We start from the raw sequence: 19,284 nt of genomic DNA on the forward strand, positions 1-19,284 counted from the left end.
CTGTGTACACATCAAACTAGTAGCCCCAAATCATTGTGTGATCATTTTATGAGCCCCATGTCCCTTGTTGCTTCTTATTAAAAAACTCTGTTAATAAACAGGATGAGTTCTTGCTTTCCTCAACTGAACACAGCAAGCTCTGAGCTTTGTTTCAGTTCCTTCGATGTGGGACCTACATCCATACAGTGCTTTCATGAAGAAGGCCATTTCCATTAATCAGCTTTACCCCCAAGTTCAGCGCGTGCCCCAGCTCTGTCATTGCCCTCAGATGACCATGGTCCTGAGCACGTCACCCCTTTGTAAATGTTCAGTTGGCAGTGTCCAAAGTCAGAACCTTCACTGATTACAGCTGTTGCAGCAAAACCTAGAAGTGAGGTGCTGTCTCTCCGTCCTTCTGGAAGCCTCTTTGAAGCAGAGGCTTTATGCTGGCCCTTGCCTGCAGCACAGTGCAGCCGTGTAGCATCTGTATTTGCATTGTCTCAAGTCTCCATGGGCCTGTCTGGCCTTGACCCAGACTCACTGACTTGGTATCCTGATGTGGCCTTGGATGTGCCTTGTCACTGTGGCCTTGCTGAGTGAACAACTAACTGCTGCTGACCCTGACCACTATCTTGCAAACCAGTTTTGACCCTGGCTTGCTGCTCTGCTCCCTGGCTCCTTGGTGAGGTGACTGCTTTCCCCTGCCTGGTGGCTGCACTTGGCTCCCAGACACATTCCCTTGCAGAGCTACCATCTCTTGCTGTTCCCTGACATCTCCCACCCCCAAACACAGAGACCTCCTATGTAGTTTCTTTGCATTTTCTATATAATGTATGCTTCTGTGGGAGGCAAGTTTGAGTAAAAGGCAGAGCAATTCGATCAGGATACCTGGATGAAAACCAGCAGATTGAAATAAAAGAGACAAAAATACTTAATGCTGTGTGTATATCAAGCATCCTTCTGCACACATTGATTGTGTGAAAGGTTTGCTGCTTGTCTCCTTGACATGTTCATTGTAATGATAAACATTGTGCTATACAGGCTTCATCTTTCCTATATTTGTATAGGTTCTAGTATACTGGGAAACATATATTTTTTACAACTATGTTCTCCAAATCGTTATTTTTAAGCTTCTATTTGCAGTAGGCCAACAAACCACTAGATGGCAAACAATTTCTACTAGATAATGCCCAGGTGTTCATACTATCTTCTGTCCTCAGCTTTATAACTGAGGTTTTGGGGTGTAGTGCAATGGAAGTTCATAGGAATCTGTGGTGAAGATGGTGCAGTCCTGCTCCTGCTTGCCTCACCCTCCCTTTTGCTTCTTGGTATTCATGCAGCCAGATGTGGAGAGTGTTCTTAGAGTTTATCTATGCAAAAAATAAGCTAGCAAAAAGAAAAAGAAGATGAAAGGGCTGTTTCCAGCCAGCTTACAAAACAAGATTTATTCTCAGAGCAGCTGTCTCATCCTGGGTTGTTTTATGCAGTTTAGCAATGGTATCAAATTTCTCCTATCTGGCATAAAATTCCAGGGTTCAAGAGGACAACAACCTTCTGCATGTATACAAATGATCATCAGATAATCTCCATAAGTTACTGAAGATGACATCTGTGACTCCTGTTTTTCGTCTGCAAGAGAAGTGGTATGAAGACACGTTTGTGACGTGGTTGTTTTTATTTTGAGAATTAAAGTGGTTTGTAGGCCCTTCTGTAAGGGCAAGTTATCTGAGTACCATCAAAGTCCGTGTGGGGCTGCCAAAAAGTTCTGCAGATAAAGAGTGATCTGGATTTGAGAACTTTGCCCCTTTGTTGCTGAGCATCTGATAACTGCAGTACAACAGGGCAGGAGAGCGTTTTGTTTTCAGTTGCTTTGTCTTTGCTTGTTTCACTACAGCACCTGATGTACAGTTGGGAACAGATAGAAATGTTTGGGGTTTGTCATTGAAAGAGGTGGAGCTCTGGGAATGAGGCAGAGCTCGCTATTACCCACTCAGATAGGACAGCTGAGGAGGTGGGTCTGTCTCATGACAGAAACGTGAATTAACTGCGGCAGAATTCTGCTCAAGTGCCAGTAATTCTTTGTTCTAATGCCATAGTTCTGTCAGACATACTGCAAGATCTGTGTGAGAATTTTCATCTGAGTAAAGGATATTCAGGGTAGTTGTCTGGAGACTTGGTGCTTCTCAATAGAAAAATGTATGAGTTTTAAACAGAAACGCTTTTCTCACTCTTTCGAATTTAGGAAATTCTTTTACTTCGTGTTATCCTTTCATTTCATAGCATCCCCTCTTTTCTATGACAAGTTGAAGAGCGAGGCACAGCCAGCTCAATGTGAAATTTTCAAAACAAAGCAGAATTTGCCATCGCAGAATTATGGGCAGGTTTATGGCCAATACAGGATCTCAAAGCGTGGTCAAAATATAGCTGTACAAGTTCAGGAAAGGGAAATCCACCACTGGCTGTTAGGTATGAAAGCACTGTGCCTAGCGCCTGCCTGAAATCCTTCATGGCAAGTTGGAAGCTGGGAAAGAACATGGGGAAAGTCAATGCTTGCTCCACTCTCACATTCTTTCCCTCGTGCTGATTTTGACAGCTGCTGAAGACAAGATAGTGGGCTTGAGGGGCCTTTGGTCAGTCACTGAGTGGACATTTCTTTGGTCTGACTCCTTCCTAATTTTCTTACATATAGTAGCACTCTGAAGCTGAAGCTGCTGAGTTTGCAGTGGAGGACAGAATGTGAGGATCAAAATCCACCAGACCTCTCCTACTGAATTTCAGCCTTGGCAATATTTCCATTGCTACCAGTGCTGCATTCTAGACTGTAGTTAGACAGTAATTAGAGGCTTCAATTAGACAAGAAAGCAATTTTCTGACTGCACAAAATTTGAGTTGAAAATGAATTAAAGCCTGATACTCACTCTTGTTGCCTGTTGGTGCCCACCTCTCTTCTCTGCATTGTGCTGTTATGAACTATCTGTAATACATTTTACTCTCTTCCCAGAAGTCTTTACAGCTGTTTTGTAAAAACACATGCAACTAAGAGTAAGGCAAATGTCTCCATTAAGCGAGGATATTGATTGCTGTCCTGTCATTTCCAGGTGCAGAGAGTGATATACGAGTGTGCATGTTGGTCTTCATTATCTCTGAAGAATACATCCTCGAGGAGCCTGCTAGAAAGGAACGCGCTTACTTCAAAAGACAGCCTGTTAGCTTGTACTGAGAAGCACAAGAAAGCACTTGGTGAGAGGTTGTTAGGGAAAGGGAAGTACAAAGGCAGCATAGGAAGGCTTGCAGGAGGTCTGTGTGCCCGCCAGGGGGCACGGCAAGCTTGGGCTGCATCTTGCTCGTAGTGCTGAGCAGAGCAGTAATGAAGGGGGGCAAAAGTTTCCATCTTGTTTTTGCATCCAAACGAAGGAAATTGAGAGATTTCGAATGAATATATAGAATAAAAATGGGAGTGTGGAGTGTATGTAAAAGATTAAAAAAACAAAACCCACAAAGCAGGCATGGACTTACCAGAAGGCACTGCACATTTGGGACTGTGCAGAAGTCTGGTTTGGAATAAGCTTATCAGTTTTGTTTTGTCTTCAGTGGTGTAACTGAATTAGAAACAATGAACCCTTTCTCTGCCAGCCTAGGAGCATGTAGATCACATCTGGAACCTGAACAGTGGTGTACTCAAAGCCGCCACATTATAATTTCTATAATATTTTAATCAAAGCCCTCTTTCCATCATTTCAAAATCGGATGGAATTGAGAATCAGAAAAGAAGCAAGCAAAAAGTTCTTTTCCCAGGCTTGAAAAGAAAGGAAATAAGAGCACAGAAAGGAAATAAAGAGAACCCCAAACTATTACTAAAGTCTCATGAGTGTATTTTTTTTTTTTTAATTGCCAGTCTCATGACTTTCTGGGAACTGATTTATTGAAAGCCTTGGTTTGGCAATTCTGCGCTTGGCTAGCTTGGCCTTTGCCCAAGTCCCCTTTTTTTTTTTTTGGCAGCACTTAAAACAGTTGAGCTGTGGCCCATGCTCCTTGGTAATCCAAGATTGCCGTGTGCAATGCAGAGCCCTTCGGCAGAGGAAATGAGCGCGGCGGCCCCCGCCCAGCTGGCTGCATGTGCTGTGAGGGGCTCATCCACAGCACTGCCCCCTCGGTGGGCTCAGCGCATCTGGCACTCTGCAACTGGTGCAGAAACTCGTGTTTACTTTAAATCCCGCTGGTTCAGCTGGCAGTAACCCAACCGCTGGAAACTCAGTTGTTTAGAGAGAGCTCATCTGATCTTTCCAATTATTTTGCATTTGCATGAGCTGCTGTACGGCAGACAGACGCAGCGTGCAGCCGTCTCCTGCGGCAGCTCGAGTCCCGCTGGAGCAGCGCCGCAGCAGTGCCGGCCATTTGTGGTCGCTCAGCGAGCCCAGCAGGAAAGCAGCAATGTCACAATGCTTCCAATGTGCTTCACGGGCTTTGCCAGTCCTCTCTCATTTCAAGGCATAGCATTGCAGGTGTATAGAGAGTATAGAAGGTTTGTTTCTCTTGCGCTGCTTTTAGGGCTTTCAGCCGAGCTCTTGGAACACGTTGGGGTTAGCAGCCCATAGCAGTACCACTGCTGTTACAAGCTGCTGAGGTAGCACTCTGCCCTGTTACCTTTTAACACACTTAGCTTTTGTATATACAGAATCAAGCACTACTAAGGCTTTGTTTTAAACTGGCACTGTGAAGTCAGCATTGTCCATGCCAGGACAGCAGCACAGAGCCTGGCTGACCAGCGCAGTACTGAAGCCCTGGGCGTCGCCAAGTGGAGGAGTGTCCAGCTTTGGTTTTTATGCCCTGTGTGATTAAGAGTGATACTTTTAGTAATCCTCTTAAGAGCAAATGTCTCTTAAAGGCTTGCTGTAAGTTCCTGGTCTCACTGGCTGTCTGCAGCTGATATTCCAGCACTGGTGCTTGTTGTGCTTATGAGTTAGGACAGAGTTATGTGTAGGCTGGTGTCCTACTAAGATGGAGGAAGCTTGAACCATTCACCTATATATTGAGAAAGCAAACGCTTTTCCAGAAATTACTGGCTATTAAGCAGGGGGAGGCATCTCCTGAGCTGAGATTGTTGTAGCCATTGCAGACCTGATTGTCTATAGAACTTCTGCTGTTTGTTAGCTGGGACAGGCAATTATGTAATCTGAATGTTTCCTTTTGCACCTCTTCCCGCCCCTCTGCTCTGTGCTGCTGAGGCCTCCCCTGCAGTACTGCATGCAGGTGGGGAGTCCTCAGCACTGGAGAGACATGGGCCTGTTGGAGTGTGTCCCAAGGAGGGCCACAAAAATGATCCAAGGGATGGAACACCTCCCTACAAGGACAGGCTGAGAGCTGAGGCTGTGCAGCCTGGAGAAGAGAAGGCTCTGAGGTGACCTGAGATCAGCTTTTCAGTATCTAAAGGGGAAATACAGGGAAGGAGACAGACTCTTTAGCAGTCGGTTGTGATAGAACTAGGGGAAACAGTTTCAAGCTTAAAGAGGGGAGATTCAGGTTAGATAGGAAAAGTCTTTTACAGTGGGGTGGTGAGGCACTGGCGCAGATTGCTCAGAGATGTGGTGAATGTTCCATCCTTGGAGACTTTCAAGGTGAGGCTGGATCAGGCCCTGGGCAACCTGATCTAGCTGTGCCCTAGAAGGCCCTCAGAGGTCACTTCCAACTCTAATTCTAGGATTCTATGATTCTCTTGATGTTTAATACTTCAAAGGGTATGTATGAAACACAAAATTCTCCAGCAAACATATGAACAGTTGTGTTCTAAAGACTTGCTTGCACTGCACAGACAACCAAAATGCTGCTAGAACAGCCTAAGTAAAAACTCGAATTTTTATATGTACTATTACAAATATCATATTTTACTGAATCAAAAAGTTGTAGTTCAAACACAAGAACACAGAACTCTGTGCTTTTATTTGATGCTTGTATTTAATGATTACGGAGGTGACTGTCCCTCTGTACTTGCCAGTGGTAAGGCTGCACCTCAAATATTGTATTCAGTTCTGGGCATCTCACTACAAGAAAGACACTGAGGTCCTGGAGCGTGTCCAGAGAAGGGCAGTAAAGCTGTGAAGGGTCTGGAGCACAAGGCTTATGGGGAGCAGCTGAGGGAGCTGGGATTGTTCAGTCTGGAGAAGAGGAGGCTCAGGGGAGATTTTACTGCTCTCTGTAACTGCCTGAAAGGATGAGATGGAATGGGCTCAAGTTGTACTGGGGGTTGGGTGGGAGGATGTTCAGATTGGTTTGTAGGAAAGATTTCTTCTCAGGAAGAGTAGTGAGGCAGTGGCACAGGCTGCCCAGGGAGGTGGTGCAGGTACCTGTTAAAAAAATGTGGAGTTGTGGCACTGAGGGATGTGGTCAGTGGGCATGGTGGGGATGGTTTGATCATTGGACTGGATGATCTTAGTAAACTTTTCCAACCTTAATGACTCTATGATTCTATTTGATTATAAATACAATAGAAAGCAGATACAGCAGCACCCCTGTACACCAGAGCCTCTCGATCTGTTCCAGAGGAAGAACACAGAGCTTTCATTCAAAGAAGATTGGGATATACTCATGCACACTGCACGAGAAACCAAGCCTACCCACATCCTCATGTGCAGTGTGCATCTTCCTCTGCTTCGCAAGAAAAAAATCTGAAAGAAATTCTAATTTTTTTGCTTGAGCTCTTACGTCTTGTGTAAAGAAAGGTAATTGTGCCAGCTTAGTTTAGGGTAAACAGTATGCTGTAATCTATCTTCCTTAATTTGCTGAGTTATTCATCTTTCCCAATGCACAAATTTGTTAGTGGCCTTGCTCACTGGATAAGAAGAATATGAGCCCAGTGGTTAGATTTCACATGGAAAAATCTAGATGGCCAATTCTGCAAACCAGAAAGCACGGGATCAATTCTTCAAATGCACCAGGACTGCTAGTGAGACTCATAGGTCTTGTGAGACTAACTTTGCTGCCTATTTTAGCTTACTGCAAAAGAATGCAGTTAACATTTGAGTAACAGGTTGCTTCAGGTGCTATACAAAAATTTTTGGAACAAATTTCTAGATATTTTTATACACAAATTAGCAGTTTGAGTATCTTAAACTGATAAAGAAAAATGTCAGCAAATAAAAGTATCTTCCAGGGATGCTGAAAAAGTGAGGAAAAGCAAATGACGTCTGTCAAACTAACATTCTGAAGAATGCCTGAGCCTTACATACAGAGTGTTCCAGAGGCTCGTGTCTTGATGAAGATATTCCAGGAGCATTCTCAGCAGCTGCACTGGTTGCAGTGGCACAAGTTCTAGCTGAAACTGCAGTAGAGATATTTATTCTACCATTTAATACCCAGTCTGAAAAGGCAGAAAGAGTTAGGCCATGCCAAGAATTGGGCTGTGCCAAGAATTGGGCTATGCCAAGGTGAAGAAGTGAACACTGAATGCCCTCCATGTCAGTGCAGCTGGCAGCACAACTACTACTTTTACTTTCAGTATTTGGATTAAAAGCCCCTGTGTAGGTGTTGGGCAAATCTTCATTTTGCTTGGAAAATCATTGTAACAGTACACTCTGTTTCTGTATTTTACTGTATGTGCTATGTCCAGCTGGACATAGTCTTTCAGTGTTATCATAAAACTACTAATGAAAAGGGCACTTATGTAAAAAAAAGTTATCTTCTGCCCTGCCACACTAGCAGGAGTAGTGTGACTTGGCTGCTATTGAAAGATGAACTTACCCTAAAAGCTGGATTCTATTTTTCCATATATAGTAGTAGGAGTAGTGTCATCATAAGAAAAGAGAAAATATTAAAAACAGTCTTTGTAAATGCAAAGGACTGTAAAGAATTTGGGGTGGAATTGTCACAGAGCTTTCCATAAGGACTGGTACCTCTCTAAGGCCTTAACAGCTGGAGATTACATTTTAAGTTATAAAATGTAATCACTAAGATGAACTGTAAGCACAAATCTAATCCAACATTTGCATGGGCTGTTGCACTTGGGAACAAGGTTTTGAGCCCTATCAGTTGTACAGTAACACCTGAAATAGGTCTCTGCATGTATGAAATTCCCAACAGCCTACGTTGTCTAGAACTGACCTCCTACAGAAACAGAGGACTTTCTCACGAGTTGTGTAACTCGTATTTCTTACACTCTCCTGAAGGGAACTAAGAACTGACCTTTCAGAAAGAAAGAGTTTGGAGCAATTATGTGCACTTCAGTAGTCTCTTTGAAACTCCATTTTATAGAATTAAACCTTAGATATTCTTCCTCCTGTTTTTCCTGGAGGCAAGTATAGTTTGATCACTGACATGCTCTCTCTGTGGGCTAAACCTAGTTTTATTTCGAAGAAAATGCTGAGCTCACTGGAGCATGTAACGTGCCATACTGCATTATGTTCATTTAGCCCAATTGTGCACATCTAACTTGCTGATTCCCCATGCTTCTGAGAAAAAACAGAACAAAAAAACCCTGAACCCCAACATATTTTCAACAGAATTGGGGTGATGGAGAATTCATCCTAGCTTGTTTAAACCTTGTGTTTCAGCCTGTTTTTCAGTACTTTTTAAATGAATTGCATCAATATCCAGAAATAGTAATTGAGGACAGGAGAATACTGCACTTTCTATGAGACCCTCACTGTGTGACCTCAGTAACATCCAGTCTTGCAGTCTATCTTGTTCTTTGATGAGAAGATAACACTTAGCTCCAAATAGACTAGTTTTCAACTTCATAGTTTTCCTCCTCTTGTACTACAAGACTAAGAAAACTCACAAACCATGTTTTCTATTCTAAGTTTTACATCTGTGAGCCCTATGCTTGCCAGAGCCCTGGCCAAAACCTCTCTCTCAAACCTCACAAGTGGACATGAGTTGCTCGCTAACATAGTGTGGGATTTCCTTCCTGCAGCCCGAATCTGCCCAGAGGAAACGCTCCTGTTTCTGCAGTCACAGCTGGGCGATGAGTGGGAGGCTGGACGTGTGGCAGCCCTGGGTCTGCTCAGTGCTCTGGTTTGCTCTGATGGTAAGTACCACGGGTTGGTACTTCCAGGGATCCCTTTGCCATCTGGGTTGTGCCTCCACGCATGTTTCTGTGCATCTCTTGCAGAGCCTGTGATGACAGAGATGCTGCCCCAGGTTGCAGAGGCTGTGCAGCGTGTGTGCAATGACTCCAGGACTCAGGCAAGCTCTTTTGGGAAAGGAAAGTGCTTTTGGGGTGGTGATGCTCCTACTGACACGGGCAGGGCAGGGGTGACCAGGGAGGTTGCTGGGGCATTGACCACATGGTCACTATGGCTCCTGTGGGAAGAGCAGGCAGAGAGGAGAGGATGGGTCCCTGTGCTGTGCATGGGCCTCTGCTCTTGCTGTCTGTGCTCATGCCCAAAGGGCTGCCCCGATGAGCAGGTGGCTTCCCTTTGCCTTCTGACCAGGAAAATCACACCCACAATTGACCCCTGCAGGTGAGGAGGGCTGTTCTGTATTTCATCAAGGATCTCCTCAGCTTGGGATGTGGTGGGGCACATCTTCAATGAGTTCAGCCGCGCCACAGGAAGAAGGGTAAGGACAGTAGGCAGCACCTTCTGTTGGAAGACCCCGTGCTGTCAGAGGCTGGCACAGAAGCTCCGGTGGGGCCACACCTGAGCCTCCTGAGAGGCTCCTGAGAACTGAGAGTAACCGGTGTTTCAACACCACTGTTGTGCAGGCAGCCGGAGACCTTTCTGCCCAGGAAGCCAAGGAAGAAGGAGCTCTCCAGGAGCTGTGCGTGGGCATCCTGGAGTCACTGCATGTCTCTGTGAGAGGCCCTCCTGATGCTCCTTGCCTTCACATCACGTGTTCCTCATCCCATTCCAACACCCCAGGTCCCTCCTCCAACGTGCTCTGAAGCACACAAGACTCAGGGAAACTCACTGAGTCCTCTTCATCTTTGAGCAGAGGCAGGAATGCCTCATTCCCTACAGCTCCTGTGGCCGTGGCTGTTGCTGTTTGTGGTGCCAGCCCAGTACATGGGCATGCTGATTCCAGTCTCTCGTTGTGTCCAAACCCTGGCTGAGAGAGAGGACCTGACAGGACATCTGGATCCTCATTTTGTCAGCTCCATGTTTCAAGGTAGGAGCAGAAACTCCCCCATTGAGCTCTGCTGATCTGTGTTAGCACCCAGAAGGGACAGAGGAGCTGATTGTGGCAGGGCATGGAGTGTCTTGGAGTCTTACTCAGCACTTCTTTCTCCTTGCAGGCCCACTGCTGACTTCCCAGACACTGCTGGCATGCCTGTTGGTGAGTAGATGCTCCAGAGGCCAGTGCCACGAGCCCCCCCCACTCCCCCCCGCGGAGGAAGCAGCATGGCCATGGGCAAAGCTGTTGGCTGCTCCTTGCCTGCCAGGGCAGAGCCAAGCTGCTTCCCTCTGCTCTTGCTGCAGAAGTGACCCTGCTTCTCCTTGCTCTCGCTCAGGTGGTGTCTGGGACCCTGTTGCAGGCAGCAGACTCCAAGTCACTGCCTTGCTGCTGATGCAAAACCTCCACAAGAGGTTCCACAGAGCTGTGGGGGCCATGTGGGCTGCTGAGATCCCCCTGCTGCTGCAGTGTCTCCAAGGTAAAAAGCGCTGATGGGGAAGGAGAGGCCAAGGCAGGGAAGGAGGGGGGGAGTGAAAATGCAGCTCTATAGCATGGCAGAGGGGAAGCGTTTCCTGCAGCCCGGTGCTTGCTCTGCTGCTGTTCCCATTCCAGGGCTGAGGCCCAGGGACCTTTCCCCCCAGGGATCTGCCCGTTCCAGAACACGGATGGGCCCTTCATGTCCCCTCAGACAGCAATCTGAGCAGTTAGTTCTGTGTTCCTGTGGGGACAGTGTTTGAGGACAGGGACACTGTGGAGGGAGTGTGGGTCCCAGCTTGGCAGCGTCGAGTGCCCTGGCCAAGCCAAGTTTGCAGCAGCTCTTCATTTGTGACCTGACCCCAAGTAAAGGTCTTTTGCTTCCTATTGCTGTGCAGGGAAAGATGAGAGCTTCCCGGACCCTGCAGAGTGGGAGTGCCATCTGCTAAAGGTACAGCAGTGCTGGGAGGCGCGGTGCAGAGAAGTGCTTGCCTGCCTCAAGGAGCCCTGCTCCCATATGAGCCACTGTGGGACAGGAACAGCTTCTCAAATGCTGCAGCGGAGCAGCTGTACGCCTTTGTGGTGCTGCCTGTTCCTCTCTGTCCCAAGCCTGGGGGGCCTTAGGAGAAGAGAGGCAGGCGGCTTTAATGGAGGGAATGCTGGGGCAGCTGGGAGAGAGACTGTTCTTGCAGGCATTCTCCCCAGAAGTCTGCAGCAACTTGGGAGCAAGGGAAGAGGCAGAGGGCAAGGGAACTTTGGCTTCTCCTGTTCTCCAACAGTTCCTGAGGGCGTCACTGGACACCATCAGTGATGAGGCCTGGATCGAGGCCCTGAGCTGCGAGCTGAGCCGGTGGCTGAGCAGTTCTCCCAGCAGCTCTGGAGAAAAGGTGGGTTCCCCCTGGCTCTACCCAGCAGTTCAGCTGCAGGTGCCCTACTGGGGCTGGAGCTGCGGCTGGTGCTCTGCCCACGCGGGCTGCTCATGCTGCTTCCCTGGTCCGTGCCCCCCAGAGGGCCTTTCCCTGCAGTCTGCCCGGAGGCTGCTAAAGCTCGGCCCTGCAGCTGCTCTCAGTGACTCCCAGGAAGTGGGTCCTTCCCACCTGGCCCTCTCCCAGCAGGTCAGGCTGCTGCCACATCTCAGCTTCTTCCTTCCCTTCCCATCAGGCTTTCCTGTACAAGGCTCTGGGGACAGCACTGGGAGCTTGTAAGGGAGTCCTCCACGTCCAAGAGAAGCTGCTGCAGCACTTGGAGGAAGCAAATGCGGAGGAGCCATCGGAGGCCCAGGTGAGCTCTCCTCCAGCTTCTGTGAGCATCCCTGCTCCATCCCTGGGGCAGAGGGCTTCTCCTGGCCCTGCTCCAGGCCTTTTGATCTCCTCACTGCTGCCATTTCCCTCAGGCAAGGACCGGCCAGTCACTGTGGTTGGCCGCACCAGTAGGTTCAGGCCTGCGCCAACTGCTCTTTTGTGCAGGGAATAATCTCTCTTCTCAGCCATGCTGCTGAGGGCAAATTCCACCCAGTCCTGGACACACTCACCGTGTTTGCATCCAGGCTGTGCACAGGCTGGAATGCGAGGATTTCCAGGCACAAGAAGGTAAAGTGTTACGGGTTTCTATCTTGGCATTCTTCTGCCTTATTTTCGCAGCAGCTCCTGCCTTGGGAGCACAGGTGCATCGCGGGGCACTGGGGACCGTGGAGCAAGTGACTCAAGGCATTTCTCCCCACACAGATGGAGCTGGACAGCACGAGAGCTCATGCCACACGCAGCGCTCTCATGCTCGCTCATGGCAGCTTGGCACTGCGTGCCTCCAAGGAACAGCTGCTTGTCCACCTGGAGGGAGACATCGTGGGCAACATCCTGATGCTCTACAGCTGCAGCTGCCAGGTGAGAACTTGAAGCGTGCCAGGGTGTCTGAGCACCCGATGCAGCCCCTCCAAATGGGGGGATGCTGAGATGGGCCTTCTCTTTTCAAAGGTCCCTTGGGGGACCGTCTGTGCCCAGATGAAAATCCAAGCTTTCCCTCAGCATTGCCCACGTGTCCCCCTTGCAGCCCTCGGCCCTTCCCGCAATTCAAAGCATGTTCTTCTCTCTTGGGCCTCAGGACTTGCAGAACAACCTTGCGCTGGTGCAGAGCATCACCGACTTCAGCTCAGCCTTGCAAGCTGTGGATGACTCTGCCTGCTTTAACCCTTCCTTCAAGGGCAAGCTTCTGGAGATCCTGATGGTGAGTGCCTAGAGACAGGGCTGTCTGCAGTAGAGTTCCTGGCTGTGCCACGGGGCTCGCTTCTCTGGAGGCATAAAGGTCTCCTTCAGCCATGTCTCCAGCTGGTGGGGACCTTGGGTGCTGGCAGGCAGCAGCTGGGCAGCAGGCGAGGTCCACCAGCCGTGGAGATGCTGCATCCTGCAGTGTCACCATGGGAAATGTGGGAGTGATGGGGCTGGTGTGTGGCAGTTGTGTCTGTCTCTGGGCCAGACAGAACAGCTCTCGTGTGCCTCTTGCCCACTTTGACACTGTCTCTCTGGGACTTGCAGGACTTGCTGAAGTACTACTACTCAGGAATCCCTGTCTCCCCAGTGCCCCTCAAGTTGGTTCTGGCCCTGGAGCAGTTGAGATAAGGTCTGGGGTTGCAAGGCAGGATGATGGTCCCCATTTTGGATAGCTGCCAAAGGCGTGGAGGGGCTGGGGGGAGGAGCTGCATCTACAGGAGAGACAGCTGGGCTGTTGTGCCCAGAGAAGCTGAGATTCTGGGCAGGGAGAAAGGCCCTGGTGCTTCTGTTCCCTTGCAGGGAAGAGAAGGCAGACCTGGGGTCTCCTTCCCTTCAGAGCAGGAGTAGTTCACTGCTTTCTCCTTTTTTCCTCCTGTCAGCAAGCTGAAGCCCTCTTTAGAAAGCGTGAAATATTGATTCTGTGCTGCAAGAACATTGTGATGCACCCTTCAGCAGAGATGATGCTGAAGATCAGAAAGTCACAGCAAGCAGCTCAGTACCTGCAGGTAACCTATCATAACTTTCTCGGCCACCTCTTGGTCAGAGCCCTATCTCAGCACACACAACCTATGCTCTGGCAGCAGCCACGATGCCACACCTCAATCCCCTCTTCTGCTTTCAGCTTCAGCAAACATCACTGAAATCTTTGGGCCAGCTTATGGCAGTTCTGCTCAAGACAGAGCCCACCTGTGGCTTTTTCCAGAACATAGTCCATGTGAGTATGTGGGGGGGTAAGGGAGAAAGCATGGTAACTGTCAACAGCGGGGACAGAGATCTGGGGACTGAGAGGGCGGTCAGAGGGGGAGAAATCTCCTGCTGCCACACAGCTCACTGCAAGCTCAAAAATGGGCAGGGAAATGGGCCCTGCAGGGGGAAAGGCAGGAGCCCATGCCTGGGGCAAGCCACAGCCAAGGAAAAGCTCCTGGGTTAGGAGGCAGGAGTGTCTGCAGAGAGCAGGAGCAGCAGTGGTGGTGCAGGGGGCCCTGAGGAAAAGTGTCAGGAAAGGAGGGACAGGGAGAGGGGTGGGAGGAAGGGAAAGAAAAGACGTCCTCAGTGAGACAGATGCTCTGCCACAGGTCCTGCAGAGATCTATGACATCAGACAATGTGTGGGAGCACAAGAGGGCCCTGCAGACCTGCTCCCAGCTGCTGACTGTTTGTGAAGAGTTTCAAGTGAGTAAAGAGCCCCACCACATGCCCTCTGCTCCCTCCCCTGTGCCCCTGAGCTAGCAGGTGAGCTCCACTCAGCTGTGCATGCTGTGTCACAGTGTGGGGAAGGCACAGGCAGGAGAAGCTGGGGCCACCTACAGATTTATTCCTGCCTCTCACCCCTGCAGAGAGGAGATGCCTAGGAGCACTTTGGCTCCTTGGTGGGATTGCTGGCACCTCTGATGTGTGACCCCATGCCCACATCCCACCAGTTGGCTGTCACCTGCCTCAGCTCCCTTCTCCAAATCCAAGGTGAGTAGAGCAGGCGTGCGCCAGTCCTCTGCCCTCCCCCGCAGCACTACCAGAGCCCCACGGGCTGGGTCCTGTTTACAGGAGGGAGTGGTGCACAACCCTGCACTGATGACAGCGGAATGAGCTGTCACCCTGAGACTGCTTTTCTCAGCAAGTAGCAGAAGGCTCTGAGCTATGCCTGGCCTTCAGGTGCCCAGTGCAAGGAGCTGACTCCATGTGTGTTTGTGTGTGACTGTGTGTCTTTGTGGCATGTGTGACTGTGGCTGCTGGGAGGTAGGCTTTGCATGTAAGCAAACACCATGGGTGGAGAAGCTGAGAGAATGCTGTATAAACAGCAGGGTACAGACAGCAGGAGCATTGTGATTGCTGCATGAATGACTGGCAAGCAGCTGAATTAAGAATGCCCTCAAGACTGCTTTATGTTTTGAAGAGCTGCCGCAGAGCAGTGATAGGATCTCCCTTGCTTCTCATTTCTCTGCAGATCATGTGCAGAAACTTCCCTCTAGAACGCACCGTTGACTTCATGATGGCCATCAAGGAGACCTTCAGGAGAGCCAAAGGAGTGCGTGTGCGTGCTGCTGGGAAGTAGATGACCACCTTTCTGCAGATGTACAGAAAGGACATCTGTTGGGATGTAAGAGACTTTCTTCCACGTGTCTGGCACTTTTGCTAGCTGTTGCACTATGCCTTGTGCTGCTTTCCTCTTGTGCTGAAGAAGCACAGCCTGAACGCTGAGCCAGGGCATGGACAGGGTGGCTGGCATGAAATTTAGGCTTAGGCCTTGGCAGCATGTCAAGGGAGCAGGCACCACTCATGCACTGAATGTCCGTGGTTACTCCCTGCAGAGTCAAGGATGCAGCAAGTCATTCTTTCTCCCCTTCTTCTTTCAGGTGTCTCCAATCCTCTACATCCTGCACAGCTACACATCATCTGTGCAGCAGAGCACATCCATGCCCTTCCTGTGCCAGGCAGTGGTCATCCTCACAAGCTGTCACACAGAAGTCATGATCGACAACTTCTTCCAGCTGCATGGGCCCACAGACAGGTACTGGCACTCCGGCTTTAGCTGAAGCTGCGGTCACAGCTGTAGCTTGCCTCTACCAGAGAGATCCCGGGAGAAAGAAACATTTTTTTTTTCCCCCCCTCAAAGGCTGTTTGAGGTAAAAATTACTGAAATTGTGACTCTTGTTTTTCTAGGGAGACATGGAGGAGAATAAGAGAGTCTTCACTTCAATGATAGAGCTGGAGGCAAGGAGGGGAAAAGCAAGCCAAGGAGGGGAAAAGCAAGGCAAGGATCACTAGACTCCCTGAGGAGTCTATTCGTACAGTCCAGTCCTGAGAGCCATCCCATCGTGTCTCAGTGATGCTAATGACATCATAGCCCTGTAGGTATATGTATGCCTGCAACTCCTCTTGCTTGTTCCCCTTGCTTCATGCATTAGTATGCAGACATTTGAGTTGAGCTCCCACTATGGCTGATTTACCATCTTGAATTCCCTTATCCTGCACGTTAGGTGCTGTCTAATGGCCTGTGTGACTTAGTATGTACAACTTAGAGTACTCAAACTACAAAAAATATTCTAATCCTAGTCTTTGCTACAGTAAGCCTTTCAAAGGTGTGAGATGGAATAACACATTTACATATTCATTGATAAATATACATAAAGTTCTCTAGAAATCCATCTACCACCTTTTTTTTTTTTTTTCCCCACGTTGGCCTCTCTAATGTTTGCCCCTTGCAAGCATGAAGCAAGGCATTCAATAATATCTACCTAAGTACACTATCATAAATTCTCTTTTGCTGGACTACCTGCTTTAAAGAACATAAAAGCCATCTGGAATCAAAGCTGTCTAATCAAGAATCAACCATGTTACTGGCTTAGGTGGAGTAATAGACACCATAGTGAAACTATGAGGGTTACTCTGAAAGTAATGCCTCCTATTTTGTCACGTTGACCTGAGATGTCAGAGGCAGATGTTGGCAGTATGGTAGTAGACGTTGAACCTTACCACAAATATTCTGTTACATTTTATTGCTGTGTGATAGGCGTTAGCAGTGGGACAGTCTGACAAATTGGCATCCGACATGGAAGTGCATGTGAAGTGTGTCATTCAGTTCCTCCATGCGGGAAAAGAAGGACACCCAGTGACATTCATTGATGCTTGCTGAATGTTTATGGAGACCAAAAACAGTAGATGGGAGCATAGTGAAGCCATGGGTGGTATGTTTCAGCAGTGGTGACAGCAGCAGCAGGTCACCTCTAATGGTGCAATTTTTATGAGCATGACATGCAGGCTGTTGTTCGTGAGTGGCAAAAATGCAGAGCTCATGATGGTGGCTATGTTGAAAAACAGTGTTTAAGGCAAGGAGGGGAGAGAAGTGAACAGAGAGAGGAGAGAAGAGAGAATGAGCTAAAGAAATTGTATTAGTTTTTAATAAATATCTAAATGCCAGAATCTTTTCTAAGATGTGAAGAGTGTTTTTTTTAATCAAGTGTTCATTTTAATAGCTGCTTTTTTTTTCTCTATACCACTTACAGAATCACAGAGGGTCTATAATCAATCAATATTAAGACGTTATAATTACAAAATAAACAATAGAGTTTGGTAAATCAGATAATGATAACAAGAAGAGGATTGAAATCTTACCCACATCCTGGGCTCACCTATAAAACTCTAGCAGAGAAGATCTCCAGATGAGATTCTTCTCTACTTGTAGCCAGCTCTTAAATAGGTCTAGGAGGGTTGGAGACTGGCTCCACCCCTTCTGGCAGCACGGGTGAATAACCTTCACCTGTGCTCCTCTGGCTGACTCATTGCTCACCTCAGGTGATCAATCAGAGGTTCAGGCTGTAACTCAGCACTTCCCATACAGAAGGAACCTCTAAAACTCATCTAGTGCAATCCCCTCGCCTTAGCAGGAACACCTGGATTAGGTCATAGAGAAATGTGTCCAGGCAAATTTTGAGTGTCATCAGAGGAGGCCCCACAACCTCTCTGGGCAGCCCACTCCAGTGTTCTGTTGCCCTCACCATGAAGAAGTTTTTTCTCATATTTATGTGGAACTTCCTATGTTACTGCTTGTACCCATTGCCCTTGTCCTGTCACTGGATGTCACTGAGAAGACTCTGGCTCCATCCTCCTGACACACACCCTTTACATATTTATAAATGTTAACGAGGTTACCTCTCAGTCTCCTCCAAGCTAAGGAGACCTAGGTCCCTCAGCCTTTCCTCATAAGGGAGATGCTCCAGTCCCTTCATCATCTTTGTGGCTCTGTGCTGGACTCTCAAGCAGTTCCCTGTCCTTCTTCAACAGAGGGGCGCAGAACTGGACTCAATACTCCAGATGCGGTCTCACCAGGGCAGAGTAGAAGAGGAGGAGAACCTCTTCCATCTACTAACCATGCCCCTTCTAGGATGCCCCAGGATGCCATTGGCCTTCTTGGCCACAAGGGCACAGTGCTGGCTTGTGGTCACCCTGCTGTTCACCAGGACCGGCCAGGTCCCTTTCCCCTGTGCTGCTCTCCAACAGGTCAGTCTCCAATCTATACTGGTACCTGGGGTTGTTCTTGCCCAGATACAAGTCTCTACACTTGCCCTTGTTATATTTCATTCAGTCTCCAGCCTGTCCAGGTCTCGCTGAGTGGCAGCACTCAGGCGTGTCAGCCACTCCTCCCAGTTTTGTGTCATCAGTAAGCTTGCTAACAGCGCGCTCTGCTCCCTCATCCAAGTCACTGATGAATATATTGAATAGCACTGGTGACTCCACCACCTCCCTGGGCAGCCCATCCCAGTGCCTGACCACTCTTTCAGAGAAGTAGCATTTCCTAACGTCCAGCCTGAATCTCCCCTGGCACAGCTTGAAGCCATTCCCTCTAGCCCTATCACCAGTTACACGAGAGAAGAGGCCAACCCCCAGCCCTCCCTTCAGGTAGTTACAGAGAGCAGTAAGGTCTCCCCTGAGCCTCCTCCTGACTGAACAATCCCAGCTCCTTCAGCTGCTCCTCATAAGCCCTGTGCTCCAGACCCCTTACCAGCTTTGTTGCCCTTCTTTGAACTCACTCCAGGGCCTCAATGTCTCGGTAGTCTTTCTTGCCGGGCCCAAAACTGGACGCAGTACTGGAGGTGCAGCCTCACCAGAGCTGAGTACAGGGGCGCAATCACTGCCCTGCTCCTGCTGGCAACACTGTTTCTGATGCAAGCCAGGATGCCCTTCAGAAGACTACTTAGAAACAAGAAATCATGTGGTGTAACAAGACAGAACTTTGAAAGGAGGAAAGTAAAGGAAGGCCAAGAGCAACTACTGTTTTCCTAAAGTAGTCATTTAGAGCTGTCCCCTGGTTTCTTAGGGCAGGCGGCAGATCCTTACCTCCTTAAGTAATACTTTCTTTGCTAGTGCTTTCTGTCAAGTCCAGTGTATGACCAGCAGCAGTTTAAGCTGCTGTATGCTGAAATGTCACCACTTAATTTTAGTTAGTCACTTCCAATCACCGGCTGTCCTTTCTTACTGACTGGTTATTGCTATTCATTAATCACTTATCATTGATGTGCTTTTCATAGGGAATCACGTATGAAGACACAAGTAATGCTTGCTGCCCAAGGAAGACATTTTACAGAAAGGACTGGTTTATTTATTTTCTTGTTTGTTCTTCCTCCAAAGCCTCAGGCTTGCATGTTTGAATCTCTTCTTATTTATTTCATGTCTTAGGTTAAAAGTTCTAATTCATTAGTTTCCTTTTTTTCTTTTTCTTTTTTTTTTTTTTTTCTTTGTCCATGCCC

At 48.4% G+C, this 19,284-nt stretch overlaps 1 protein-coding gene across 1 annotated transcript; it reads left to right on the top strand.

The window, feature by feature from the left end:
- Positions 1-10,051: 10,051 nt before the first annotated feature.
- LOC122171525 (maestro heat-like repeat-containing protein family member 2B) lies at positions 10,052-16,167 on the top strand. The gene is given in 17 exon segments (XM_042839150.1): positions 10,052-10,080; positions 10,208-10,248; positions 10,424-10,564; positions 10,959-11,011; positions 11,340-11,447; positions 11,722-11,841; positions 12,027-12,149; positions 12,285-12,440; positions 12,658-12,780; positions 13,089-13,199; positions 13,448-13,549; positions 13,666-13,758; positions 14,120-14,215; positions 14,380-14,503; positions 14,985-15,137; positions 15,394-15,548; positions 15,701-16,167. Coding segments are annotated over 14 exon segments (1,398 nt in total). The 5' UTR covers positions 10,052-10,080; positions 10,208-10,238; the 3' UTR covers positions 15,023-15,137; positions 15,394-15,548; positions 15,701-16,167.
- The last annotated feature ends 3,117 nt before the right edge of the window (positions 16,168-19,284 follow it).

Source organism: Centrocercus urophasianus, unplaced genomic scaffold (assembly GCF_019232065.1).
Source record: "Centrocercus urophasianus isolate 14NV4802_14NV808 unplaced genomic scaffold, USGS_Curo_1.0 seq_9, whole genome shotgun sequence".
Classification (NCBI taxonomy): domain Eukaryota; kingdom Metazoa; phylum Chordata; class Aves; order Galliformes; family Phasianidae; genus Centrocercus; species Centrocercus urophasianus.